The sequence below is a fragment of the Miscanthus floridulus genome, chromosome 5 (assembly GCF_019320115.1).
Source record: "Miscanthus floridulus cultivar M001 chromosome 5, ASM1932011v1, whole genome shotgun sequence".
NCBI classification, from domain to species: domain Eukaryota; kingdom Viridiplantae; phylum Streptophyta; class Magnoliopsida; order Poales; family Poaceae; genus Miscanthus; species Miscanthus floridulus.
This window is the reverse complement of record NC_089584.1, coordinates 146,801,631-146,813,633: the sequence shown is the minus strand read 5'-3', so window position 1 is coordinate 146,813,633 and position 12,003 is coordinate 146,801,631. Positions and strand designations below refer to the sequence as shown.

Genomic DNA, 12,003 nt, shown 5'->3' with positions numbered 1-12,003 from the left:
CTTTCAACATGCATGTATATGCAACATTCAGATCTACTTTTGCAACGTCCAGATAATACACTTACAACATACGTCTGAAACAGATAAAACAGTTGGAACATACACCTGAAACATACGTATATAACCATTGAACAAGTGCAATATCCCGATCTACTTTTGTAATACCGATATAAAACACTTGCAATATACCTCTAAAACACGTCAAACATACGTTTGCAACATACGCTTTCAGCGTAATCGGCCTGTTCGCTGGTTGGTTTCTGGGCTGGTTTGGGCTGACTGGTGCTGGTTTGTTGTGAGAGAAAAATATTGTTGGTTGGCTGGTTTGGGCTGGCTGAAACCAACAAGCGAACAGGCTGAATATCTCCTTGCTGCTAGGGAATGGAGTCTCGTCGGCGCGTGGAGTTCACCAGTGTAGAGCTCACCGACAGCGCGGAGCTAACTGCTCCGGTGCAAACTGTCACAGGGGGGAGCACGTGATGTGGTAGACATGGAGAGGGAGAGGCGAAGGTAGCAGCTACTGGACGAGCTGCCACCGAAAACGGAAAACCTGGTAGGCAATCAACCACTAGGGTTGGGGTAGGCCGGGCGGCGAAATGGAGCGGCCACGGTGGCTGGATGCTGTGGTGCAGGCGGGCTGTGCGGTGGAGGCGTAGTGGGGAAGACGGACGACGTGAAGGAGCGGTTGCGACGGCCAAATGCCGGTGGAGTTGGTCGCGCGGGCAGGATGCGGTGGAGCGGCCACGCGTGCATGATGCGGTGGTGGAGCGAACGCGTGGCCAGGATGCGGCGGTGGAGTCAGCCGCGATGTCAGGGTGAGGAAATGGTGATTTCGTTTTTTTTTAGTTACGGGCGGTGGAGATGAGTGGCCGGTTGCCTGGGCCGATCCATAGGCCCAACAATCAAGTGTCCGTGTGGACAGAGACAGGCTGACCTGCATTATCCATACAAAAATAGTGTTTGATGCATGACCTACTTTTTCCGTGCTTAAAAAAAGCCACCAAGAATTTTGTGGAGGTATACTTTTTTTCTTCTAAATTTGATTATATTTGTGAAAAATATCAACAACATTTGTAGCTACGAACGAGCTCATTATAAAAATATATTCAACATCTAATATGCACCATAAATATTATTAATTTCTTATATATATTTGATCAAACTTAAAAATATTTGACTTCTTGGCAAATGAAAATGACACCCTTTAAGAAATTAAAGGAGTACAAGAGTGGTATTGGTTTAATGTATGAGTCTATTTTTGATCACCAAAGTCCAATTTGGCTACTAAACTTCAAAACTATTTTTTTTGCCACCGTGCTATTGAAATCGGATAGGTTTGCCGCTGGAGGTGGTTCGCGTAATTTTCTAAAAAATAAAAAAAATATGGTTAGATCTGTAAAGACTCATAACTAAATTGTTCTAAATAAAAAATATGAAACTGGTATCATTTTTTCTAAAAGTATAATATTTCTATCTGCTCTTGTTGTTGCTAGTGTTTCATAGCTGAGTCGCAATCGCTATTAATTTAAACTGCTACTTTGTGTTAGAGCACCCGCGATGTATAGGTTCAACCTTGGTTCTATATAATGATTTGACATCACTTGTTAAAATGGTCTCAATGTATAGGACCAACCCTGACTCTATGGCTGCGTTCGGCTGGCACGGAGGAAGTACTGTTCTCAGCTGAATTTTACTGTTCATAAATAATTTCTTTCATAAATTTCTTCAGATTTATTCAGATTTCTCTAAATTTTTCCAAGTGAACGGGGCTATAAATAGACCCATAAGAATAAAATTCATCAAGAGAGAGAGAGGGAGCGGGAGAGAGAAAGAGGCACATGGCAGCTCATTCTTGCCAGCTATAACTGTGTGATATCATTTTTTATTCCATCGGAGCCGGTTTCATGTGTCAGACCTGCTCATTCATGGATTCAGCTGCGCAATGTATAGAACTCGATTCTATAGCAGCAGTAACGCACTCTTTGTTTGGGCTTATTTTGTTTATAAGCCATAATTGAAAGTACTATAGACTGGCTTGGTATAAAAGAAAAATATTGTTCGTTGACTGATTAGCCATGACTTATAAGCCAAATACAACTACGCGAACAGACTATAAATGTATGGAACCGGCTAGGATGCAACCATTGCCGAGGCCCTTATATTAGATGGTCTACCAAAAGGATCCAATGGATTACAAGTATCATGGAAGATCTCAAAGGTAACGCCAACCTCCCAGATGTCATCTCCACCACATATAGATTCTATTTATGCATGGCATGCTAGTGCTTTACTTTATTTTGATCACTTGACTAGATAACATGTTTCAAATAAGGCAGCGGTTCAAATATCATGCAAACAACATGAAGTAACGCGCACAACAACAGTTCAAATAAATTACGACCGCAACTAAGAGCAATAAAACACTATCAATAGGAATAAGTAAGATCTAAATAACTCCGGATAGAGCACCAATGGATAGGTTATGTTTCTTTTTTAAAAAAATTGGTAGAATTTTTCTATTTTCTAATTTAAGATGAGTTAGCTATGATTTTTTTCTATTTAACCATATTTTTTATTTTAGAGAAATATATACATAGCCAAAACCATCTTTAAAACTACCTGAGGGCCAGTGTTGTCTGATTTTGATTTTTTTTTAAAGAACGGCAAAAGCTTTGCCATAATTTTTATTAGAAGAAGAACAAAAAAAAAAGATGATGGCCTAGTTTTTTGAGTGAGAACTAGACCCAAAAACCAACAGACTAGAATACAACGACCAACAACTCATGATTTTGATATTTTGATGGCCAAGATATCCAGTTTGGAGTTTGATGACTAAAACCAAACTCAGATGGGTCAAAATTAGATTTCTCCCTTCTTTTTAATGAATGAAATAAAATGCTTTCAAGTACCTACATGGCTACATCTATGAGCAACAAAATCGAATAGGCTAAATAAACTTCAAGAATGGAATTGAAAAGTACGGCTGTGCACTAAAGAATGCCCAATGTTTGATTAAGTTGCTCAATAAGCGAATAACAACAGAAACAGACTACAATGTTTAAGAAAATAATAAGGGTGGAGCAATATTTTCAGAAATTTCCCCTTTTTGTGTTAGGGGTCTAATTCAAGGGCTCAATAGTAGAGGCAGTGCCTCATGCAGCTCAAAAAGTCGAGGTAGACAAACAGAGTGACAGAACACATCCCCAGATAACAGTTTTATTGATTGTCTGGTTTCCCAGTGTTTCTGGCGATATAATCCGCATTCAACCAGGGCCTGTTTATCACAAACTGGCATCGAGCCAATGCTATAAAGTTCGATAGACAGGTCCCGGTGCAAACCAATTGCATGTTTTTTTATGGGAAACCAATCACACATGTTGCACCAAGGTTTTTGGCGGCTATATCAAACAAGCCGTAGCTCGCTCAATCTTGTTTCTCTTCTTCCCCTGATGCATCAACCTTTGCTGCTGCGGATGCATAGCTCACACTGCTATCCCTCATGTTCTTGCACTGGCTCGACTGCTCGTAGCGAACAAAGCCAATCTTAATTTTTGTTGAGCAATGTTTCAACATCTGAAAAAAAAGAATTATGCAGTGAATGAAGATGTAGTAAATGAAAGATACGCATTGACTAGATTGTTGACAAGAAAACCATTTACATGAAGGAAAACGCTGATGGGGTGGCGCCCACATATGGTATTCTCATACTCCTGCAGGTATTCTTTGAACGCTACAGGATCACCAGTCTCTATGATCTCCATGCCCATACGGTCCAAGGCCTCAATAGACTTATGAATAGCACCATGTTTCTTTTCGTAGTATGTATAACTAAACCTGGTATGAGTATGGGATCAGTAAAATTATTTCCATTTACAAGATGATGAAACAAATCAACAACAAAGAAATTTTCAGATGCAAAAATAGGCAAATAACAAGAGTGTTATGCACTTATGTCTATATATTGATATAAGAAGCACCAATTGTCTTCTTTTCTATGTCCACCAACCTTTATGCGCACAGGTAAATTCTAGCCATGTTTATTTCTGTATGTATCTTGCCTTTCTTTAACGATTTAATAACATTAAACAATAGTGCTAAATCTCAGACACAAGGAGTGCCTTCGTCTAAGATGAGACAAAATACTCACTAGTCTGGGCAATAAATTACAGCATAGTTCAGCATACCACCACTGGACCAACAGACAAGCTAAAGGGTTACAATTGACAATTGTTTGCTAAAGAGCTAATTTTGCCACTATAGAGATCCTGGTGAGGTAGAGTTCTCGTGGCTATTCTTTGGTGTTAGTGTGGGGTATTTGTAAGGGTATCTTTTCCCTTATTCTTCTTAATATAATGATATGCAGCTAACCTGTGTTTTCGAGAAAAAAAAAATGTTTTGTAGCAGCAGATTGTGGACAAGCTGCATCACAAGGGGAGGGCACTGTCATGCTAGGTGCAGCAAGAAACAAGTTTGCAGAGAATAAAGTAGGAGTGCTTTAAGTTTTTTCAACTCCTGTGCAGTGGGCATAGCCTTGGGGACTTGGGGTTGTGCTATAGTGAGGCATGGTGTGGTCCAAGAGTCATACCTTCTGAATTGAAATAGGGGAAGGTCGCAAGAGGAAAACACATCAAAGAAAAATGAAAAGACTTTCTTCCTCCCCATCCTATCTATATTCCGTAGTCTTATTCTCAGTCCTCTCAATTTCTATTTCCATTGAGAAATTATCCTAGTTATACTTGTTGTCCTGATATCTTTACAACAAATTCCTGTAAGCTGCTGCAATAACATGAGTATTGGACTAATGGTCATGCAAATTAATTTAAGAGTAAAATACACCGGAGGTCCATTAACTTTCGGTGAAGTGTCATCTAGGTCCATCAACTTTGAAACTGCATTTTTTGGTCCATTAACTTTCGTTTTGTGTCATCTAGGTCCATCAACTTTGACTCTTGCATTTTTTGTCTATAAACTTTTAAAATGGTTCACTGCAGGTCCACGCATGCATGCACGCACGTTGACTTTTTGCGTCAGTGGAGACATGCCTACACTCGCCGCCATCGCTCGTCTCCCGGGCCACGCATGCATGACAAGGTTAGTGCATTTCGGCCCGGCCATTTTCAAGAGGATTAGGTTACATATACAAGTGTCAACAATCCATGATTTGGACCTGGGTCCCGTGAAATGTTTGCTCAGATCTCACCGCGTCGGAACAACCCAAAGCCCAGCCCAACCAAAAACACGCACACAGTACTAGTATAAAAGCAGGCAATCAGCTGCAGGCAAGATGCCAGATGCGGTAGTGGCCGAAGATTCGAACAAGCTGGGCCAGCCACCCGTTCGCGCGCTATCGCCTGTCCCAGGCCCTCCCTTCCCAGTTTTCCCACCATGCCGCACCACCAAGGCAGAGGCAGCCACCGCCCGAGCGCGCCGGTGCAGGACGGCCCCGTGTTCCCGCGCGCCACGTCCACGGTGGTGCCGGACCCGTCCCGCTTCTTCGCGCCGGCGCTCCTGGCCGCGCCGCTGCCCACCAACTCCTTCTTCCAGAACTTCGTGCTCAAGGACGGGGACATGCCAGAGTACATCCACCCGTACGCCGTCCGATCCCCCGGCGGCGGCGCGCTCGACGTCTGGTACCCGTCGCGGACCCACTCGACGTCGTCCGTCACCCAGACGTTCGTCGCCGACCTCACCCAGCGCCACGTCGTGTCGGCCTTCGACGACCTCTCCGTCACGCTCGACGTGTCCCCATCCCTCCGCGCGCACCTCGTCCGCGGCTGCCCCTACGTTACCCTCACCACCACCGCCACCGGCCCGATCGACATCTCAGTCGCGTCCGTCCAAGCCTTCGTCGACGTCGGCTCAAGCTCCTGCCACTGCCACCACGGCTCGGGTGCAGGAGTTCCTGGCGGCCACCATCACGCCGTGGCTGGACGGCAGCTTCCAGGGGAACGGCTTCCTGTACGACGCCACGTGGGGCGGGCTGGTGACGCTGCAGGGGCTCACCGACTCCGGCGCCGACTTCGGGTTCGGCGTCTACAACGACCACCACTACCACCTGGGCTACTTCCTGTACGCCATCGCGGTGCTGGCGAGGCTGGACCCGACCTGGGGCCACCAGTACGCGCCGCAGGCCTACGCCATGGTGGCCGACTTCATGACGGTGTCGCCGCCGTCGCGCGACAACGGCAGCTTCTTCACGCGGCTGCGGATGTTCGACCTCTGGACGCTGCACTCGTGGGCGGGGGGACTGGTAGCGATCCCCGACGGGCGCAACCAGGAGAGCACCAGCGAGGCCGTGAATGCCTACTACTCGGCGGCGCTGGTGGGGCTCAGCTACGGGGACGCGCGGCTCGCCTCCCTGGGTGCGACGCTGGCGGCGCTGGAGATGCTGTGGGCGAACAAGCGCGACAGCGTGCTGTGGTTCGCCCCGGCGGAGTGGAGGGAGTGCCGGCTCGGGATCCAGCTGCTGCCCCTGCTGCCCATCAGCGAGGCGCTGTTCCCGGACGTGGCGTCGTCAGGGAACTGCTCGAATCTGCCGGGCATGCATGTATTTTTGGTTTTATTTTCAAGAGGCAGCAATCAGCCGAAATACACTAACCCTGTCATGCATGCGTGGAAAACACACATGCATGCCCGGCAGATGAGCGACGGCGGCGAGTGCAGGCATGTCTCCACCGACGCAAAAAGTCAACGTGCGTGCATGCATGCGTGGACCTGCAGTGAACCATTTTAAAAGTTCATGGACCAAAAATGCAAGAGTCAAAGTTGATGGACCTAGATGACACAAAATGAAAGTTAATGGACCAAAAAATGCAGTTTCAAAGTTGATGGACCTAAATGACACTTCACCAAAAGTTAATGGACCTCCGGTGTATTTTACTCTTAATTTAATCTGGCAATGGCATGTGAATGTTGGAATGGTCGGTGGAAAACTTTGTAATTTCATTGCTTATGTGAGTAATGAAATTTGGGTTTCGCCTAGCGTGGAAAAAAGAAAACCATGTTATTTGCTTAACAAAATCCATGTATCCTGAAATTCAGATTTGCAATCGGTAAGAAGGTTGTATAGCCACTGAGCCGTATAACTTTTCTGTCATGTGGAGGGTGCGGCTGAGGAAGGTTGCATGGCCAAGGTGTGACCGTGTCATGTGGAGGGGGACTAGAGTATTTGGGGGAATTGGATTGATTGCTCTTTCTTCATTGCTTGATTGAACACCATTATTACAGGGAAATAAATAGGCTCTAGGCCTCTAAAACTTAGGAAAGAAACACCTAGAATTAAAGCCTAGATTGGCCAGCACCTCAGCCGTGCCCTTCAATTAGACGCGGTCGTTGTGTGGACTGGCCATGCAGCCTTCCTCAGCCGCGCCCTCCACATGACATGGTCACACCTTGGCTATGCAACCTTCCTCAGCCGCGCCCTCCACATGACATTTTCTTTAAGAAAACTGGTTTGGTCAGACACAACATTATTAAACGTGTCCGATGACTGGCATGTGAGCATCAAATTGCAATTGATCTCAAGGATCTCAAGTAAAAGCAACTATAGCAGCTCCGGTGCATTCTTCTTCTTGGAAAATATGCTGATTTCAAAGGAGGTCAAGGGCTCATGGCTAAGCGTAGGTACGGATGAAATTCTCTACCACCAACCACAGTACCATTTTGCAACTACATTTTAAAAGACATTTGGTATGTGCTTTGGGAGGTCTCATATGTTTCACAGCCAAACCAATCCAATCCCTCCAGCCCCATGTTTCTCATTTCTCATAGGTTTCTTGCGAATTTCTAATCTAATCACAGGACATCAGTGCCCATGTAATCATATATTCATCTTGACATCACTATTCGAAGTGAGGCTGCCGGCCAGCCTCTCCTGGCCCTTATCTTCCTAATTGCTAACAATAATGAATCAATAACCGACAATGGCAACTGCTCTCTTCTGACTCATCAGATAAGAAATCTGGGGAATGGAGTATTGGAGTGGTAGTTTATGGTAATTAAGCAGTGCAGAGGGGCAGGTGAGATCAACCAGCAGGCCCCACATGCCGTATGCCAAAGACACGCATGCAATGCACTCAAAGATGTACAAAATTCATAATTTTTTACACTGATAATACAAGCAAGAGACATGAGTAAGCAGACACATAAAAGCTAATCGCTTACCGGGATCCCCAATGGCAGAAGTCTGACGACACAGAAAAGAAGTTTTTTGGGTCATCGACATATTTGGAGAGCAGCTGTCCATACATGGCTTCACTTTGGGAGCTAAGTGCACCAACAAGGATAGGGACGACTTTCACAGTATGTCTGTCAAATCAACACAGAAAGAGAGAAAAAATAAGTATGTGTGGAGACAAGAGTTTGGTTCCAAAAAGACTACTCAATGGATATAGACATATTAACAAAGGATTTACCCTTGAAATACTTTAGCAAGGTAGGGCAAATGCATTTCCATGCTATGTTCAGCTTCATCCACACTAAGATCCATAAATTCAAATTTTCCAGTAGCACTGAGTTCCTCGATGACTAGAATGGTGGAAATCAGTAGAGTAAAATAGAAATATATTAAATTCAAACTTTCATGCAGCGTTGGTTTCCTTGGTATCGGGAAAATAAGTATTATAATAATGCACTCCCTCCGTTACAAATTATATGTCATTTTGACTTTTCTAAGTATATAATTTTTTTACTATGTATCTAGACATATCGTATATCTAGGTGCATAGCAAAAGCTATGTATCTAGGGAAGCCAAAACAACCTATAATATGGGAGGGAGAGAGTATTAAAATATTCAGAAAGGGGAGGAATGGACCCATTTGAAAGGAAAACTCATCATGCCAAGTTCAATCAACAGAGTGGGCTAAACAAGATATTTCAGGTAGTCACAAGCTCGCGCGACACCTACTCGCCACAGATAAATATCTAGAAATGTCTCAGATGCAAATTGACCTTACTATGTGTGCTTACAGTGGTGCATCCCAGATTACGTAGACAATGTAGTTTTACAATCCCTCTAATACTGAACATATTGCATTGCATCCATATTAGAACCAGATAGCAATACTGGTATAAAACAAATATACAAATAAAAACTTACACAAGATGCCATTAGCAAAAAAATAACATGGACTCTTATATTAAACAGGTTGATTGATTAACATGCACAGTACATATACAGAACTAGGCTAAAAAAATTCAACCATTCAGATTGAGTAAGCACCCACCTTCCTGGTCCACTGGCAAATCCCCAATTGGGGTACAATAGACAGAAGCCCTGGTTAAAGCACATTTTGGAGTGTAGTAGTGATGAGAAGGGCCAAGCAGAAACACCCGAGAACTGAATTACATGCACAGAGGAAAAAAAACAGCAGACCATTAACATTGAGCATTTTGAGGGGAAATAGTTATAGTAAACAATTGAAAGTAACTAGAATGATATTATAGGGTGTACAATGAAGTGCATTTTTTGTGAGGTGCAGAATGAAGTGCGTATATGGAAACAACATTGAAATAATGTATGAATAACCCTTCACTTAGAGTCTTTACCGGTTACAAAGTAATACATTAGATTTGAAATTTTAACAATGTAGAAACTTCATGTCTTGCATTGACTAAAGACTAGCTTTTCCAAGGAAATCAATGGTATAAGAAAACATCCATGATATTAAGTAGTGATAGAATTAACAAGAACATTGATTTGTTATTACATCTGGAAATACTAGCAGAAAACTATAGCAACATGATAAATGACTCACATGCTAGTTGGATCGATGTTGCCAAAAGCATAAGCTGCACATCGGCCCGAGTATGAATAACCAGCGTGGCTGTAGAAGCAAGTAAAAGCATGTCACAACAGAATAGTACTAATCAGCAAGCATCCAACATCCTACAATAAATACCAACTCACGGTGCAATTACTGCCCTAACATCAGGAGACTTGGTTAGACCAGCTGCCCCCAGCCAACCATTGAGTTCCTCTTCCAGCTTCCTGGCTAATTGTAAACATGGAGCAGTACTTAGACTTTAGGAGATGACAACCCAACCCAAATAGTAAACCAAAATTTAAGCAAAAGGAGAAATGGGATGCATCTTTTTTATATCCCTTAAAGTTTATTATCAGTTGAAACTCTGCATTTGTTCACTGCATCGAAAGGATACTAGGTGAAGATGCTGCAGCGATGAGTTTCACTTTATTACAAATATGTTTATTGAACAGGAAGAGACAATGCAGTGCATGCATCAATTATTGATGTCCTGGGAGTTTATAAAAATCAGTGGCCTGGTACTCAATGTGTCGCCCACTGTCCACTGAGTAGCAATTCTGCAGTACAATTAGGCCGATTGTGCGGCCTCAGCAGTAATACAGTATAACAGTTAGAGGCAGCAAATACATTACTCCACTCCAAAAAAACAAACCACTAAGGTTAACGATATGAACCGTGACAATTAATAGGCTGTGCCACCAACAAGACAGAACAAGTGAGCCGCACCTAAAAAAGCAATATGACAGGTGAATTGTGATATTGCAAAGTACCATTGTTCGTGTACCAAGAACCGGCGTGCGAAGCCCTCCTCACGCGCTCCATCGATCGATTCAGAGATTCCTAACCCAGCCTGTGCCTGCTGCACTGCAGACCTGCCGTGTGCTACGTGCCGCCTCCGGCGCCCCCTGCCCGCTGTGCCTGTGCGCCGCGCCTCCCTGCCCGCGGCGCTGCTAGGGATTGCGAGTCGGGTGGGCGGGTGCGGGATTGGGGATGGATGCCGATCGGAGTCGGACGTGCGTGGCGTGAGTGCGCCGCTTGTGTAACCAACTGCAAGCAGCGCTGCTTAGCTAATCACCACCGTCAGGTTTGGGCCGGGCCGCTTGCACGATACGAGATGGACCACAGTCTTGTGAGAGACTAGCTCCGGACGTCCGTTCCACAAATGGGCCGCTGACAAAATTTAGGCCCGAAACGGGTCCATCGGCTTGGGCTGGACTGGGCTGGTACTTTCAGTGATCCTGGTGGCGTCCGACTGCTTGGTAGTGATAATAAGCTTGAAAAAAAAAGAGACTATTCTGTTCAAAATTTCAGCGAAATTTTACGAATTTCGATAATTTCGACGGTGGCCAAAAGAAAAATCCGAAAGTTTGTAATACACTAAGACATGTGCTATATAACTCTAGACTTATATTTTCTATTGTTTATATTACATATTCTTCTATTCAATAGATGTGTAGTCATAAATCATACTAATACTTGTTTAGATCTTTTTTTTTTGGAAAAGCATATTCCATGTGCTAGTCTCTAAAACGAAATTTCGGACGAATTTCGGTGGCCGAATTTTTTCCAATGCTGAAATTAAAAACCCTGCCTAGTAGTACCTCGCGGAATCTGTACAAAATCACAGTAAAATACTCTGCCAAACATGCTATCAAAAGAGGTCGAACCAAAAGCAGTTACTTTTTTCCGTTTCCATCCGTGCAGTCTGAACTACAGTACAAGATTTCCTCTGACATGTCCAAACAGAGCCCAGCCCGCCCGGGAGTTGCTAGGGTTCGAATAATCGGACCGTACCCCGTGCCAGCGCAGCACGCCAAAAATTTCACAGAGGAAAGCACGCCGGGCGGATGCAAAAATTTCGTAGAGGAAAATGCGCGGGCGGATGCTGGCCAATCGCGTAGAGGCCTACCTCAGCCACGTCACATCTAAGCTCACACATGCATATGACCTTTAACGAATTAAAAAAAGTCATAATTGCTCAACCAATTATCTAAATTAAATTTCGATTACACCATCAGGTTTTTTACAATAAATCTTTCAAAACAAGATCCCACGTGGATATATTTAGATAATTTTTTCTAACAAACATTTATTTTATGAAGATAGAATATTTTTCTTTTGTTGAGCAGAGACGATGTTCTAGATTTAAAGAACAATGTTCTGTCTTTATAAGAAGAATGTTCTCAGTTTAGGTTTATGAATTGGTATTATAATACGTTATATACTACGTGAACATCA

General features: G+C 43.9%; 1 protein-coding gene and 1 pseudogene across 1 annotated transcript; one reads left to right on the top strand and one right to left on the bottom strand.

The window, feature by feature from the left end:
* Positions 1-3,188: 3,188 nt before the first annotated feature.
* On the bottom strand, positions 3,189-10,782 carry LOC136454030 (uncharacterized). Its single transcript, XM_066454581.1, has 8 exons — positions 10,536-10,782; positions 9,909-9,993; positions 9,757-9,825; positions 9,226-9,338; positions 8,415-8,526; positions 8,164-8,307; positions 3,660-3,834; positions 3,189-3,573 (listed from the first exon to the last, which is right to left on the bottom strand). Exons 1-8 carry the CDS (start codon positions 10,585-10,587, stop codon positions 3,424-3,426), a joined length of 900 nt encoding a protein of 299 aa, XP_066310678.1. The 5' UTR covers positions 10,588-10,782; the 3' UTR covers positions 3,189-3,423.
* On the top strand, positions 5,300-6,733 carry LOC136451220 (glucan endo-1,3-beta-D-glucosidase-like; annotated as a pseudogene).
* Positions 10,783-12,003: the final 1,221 nt, after the last annotated feature.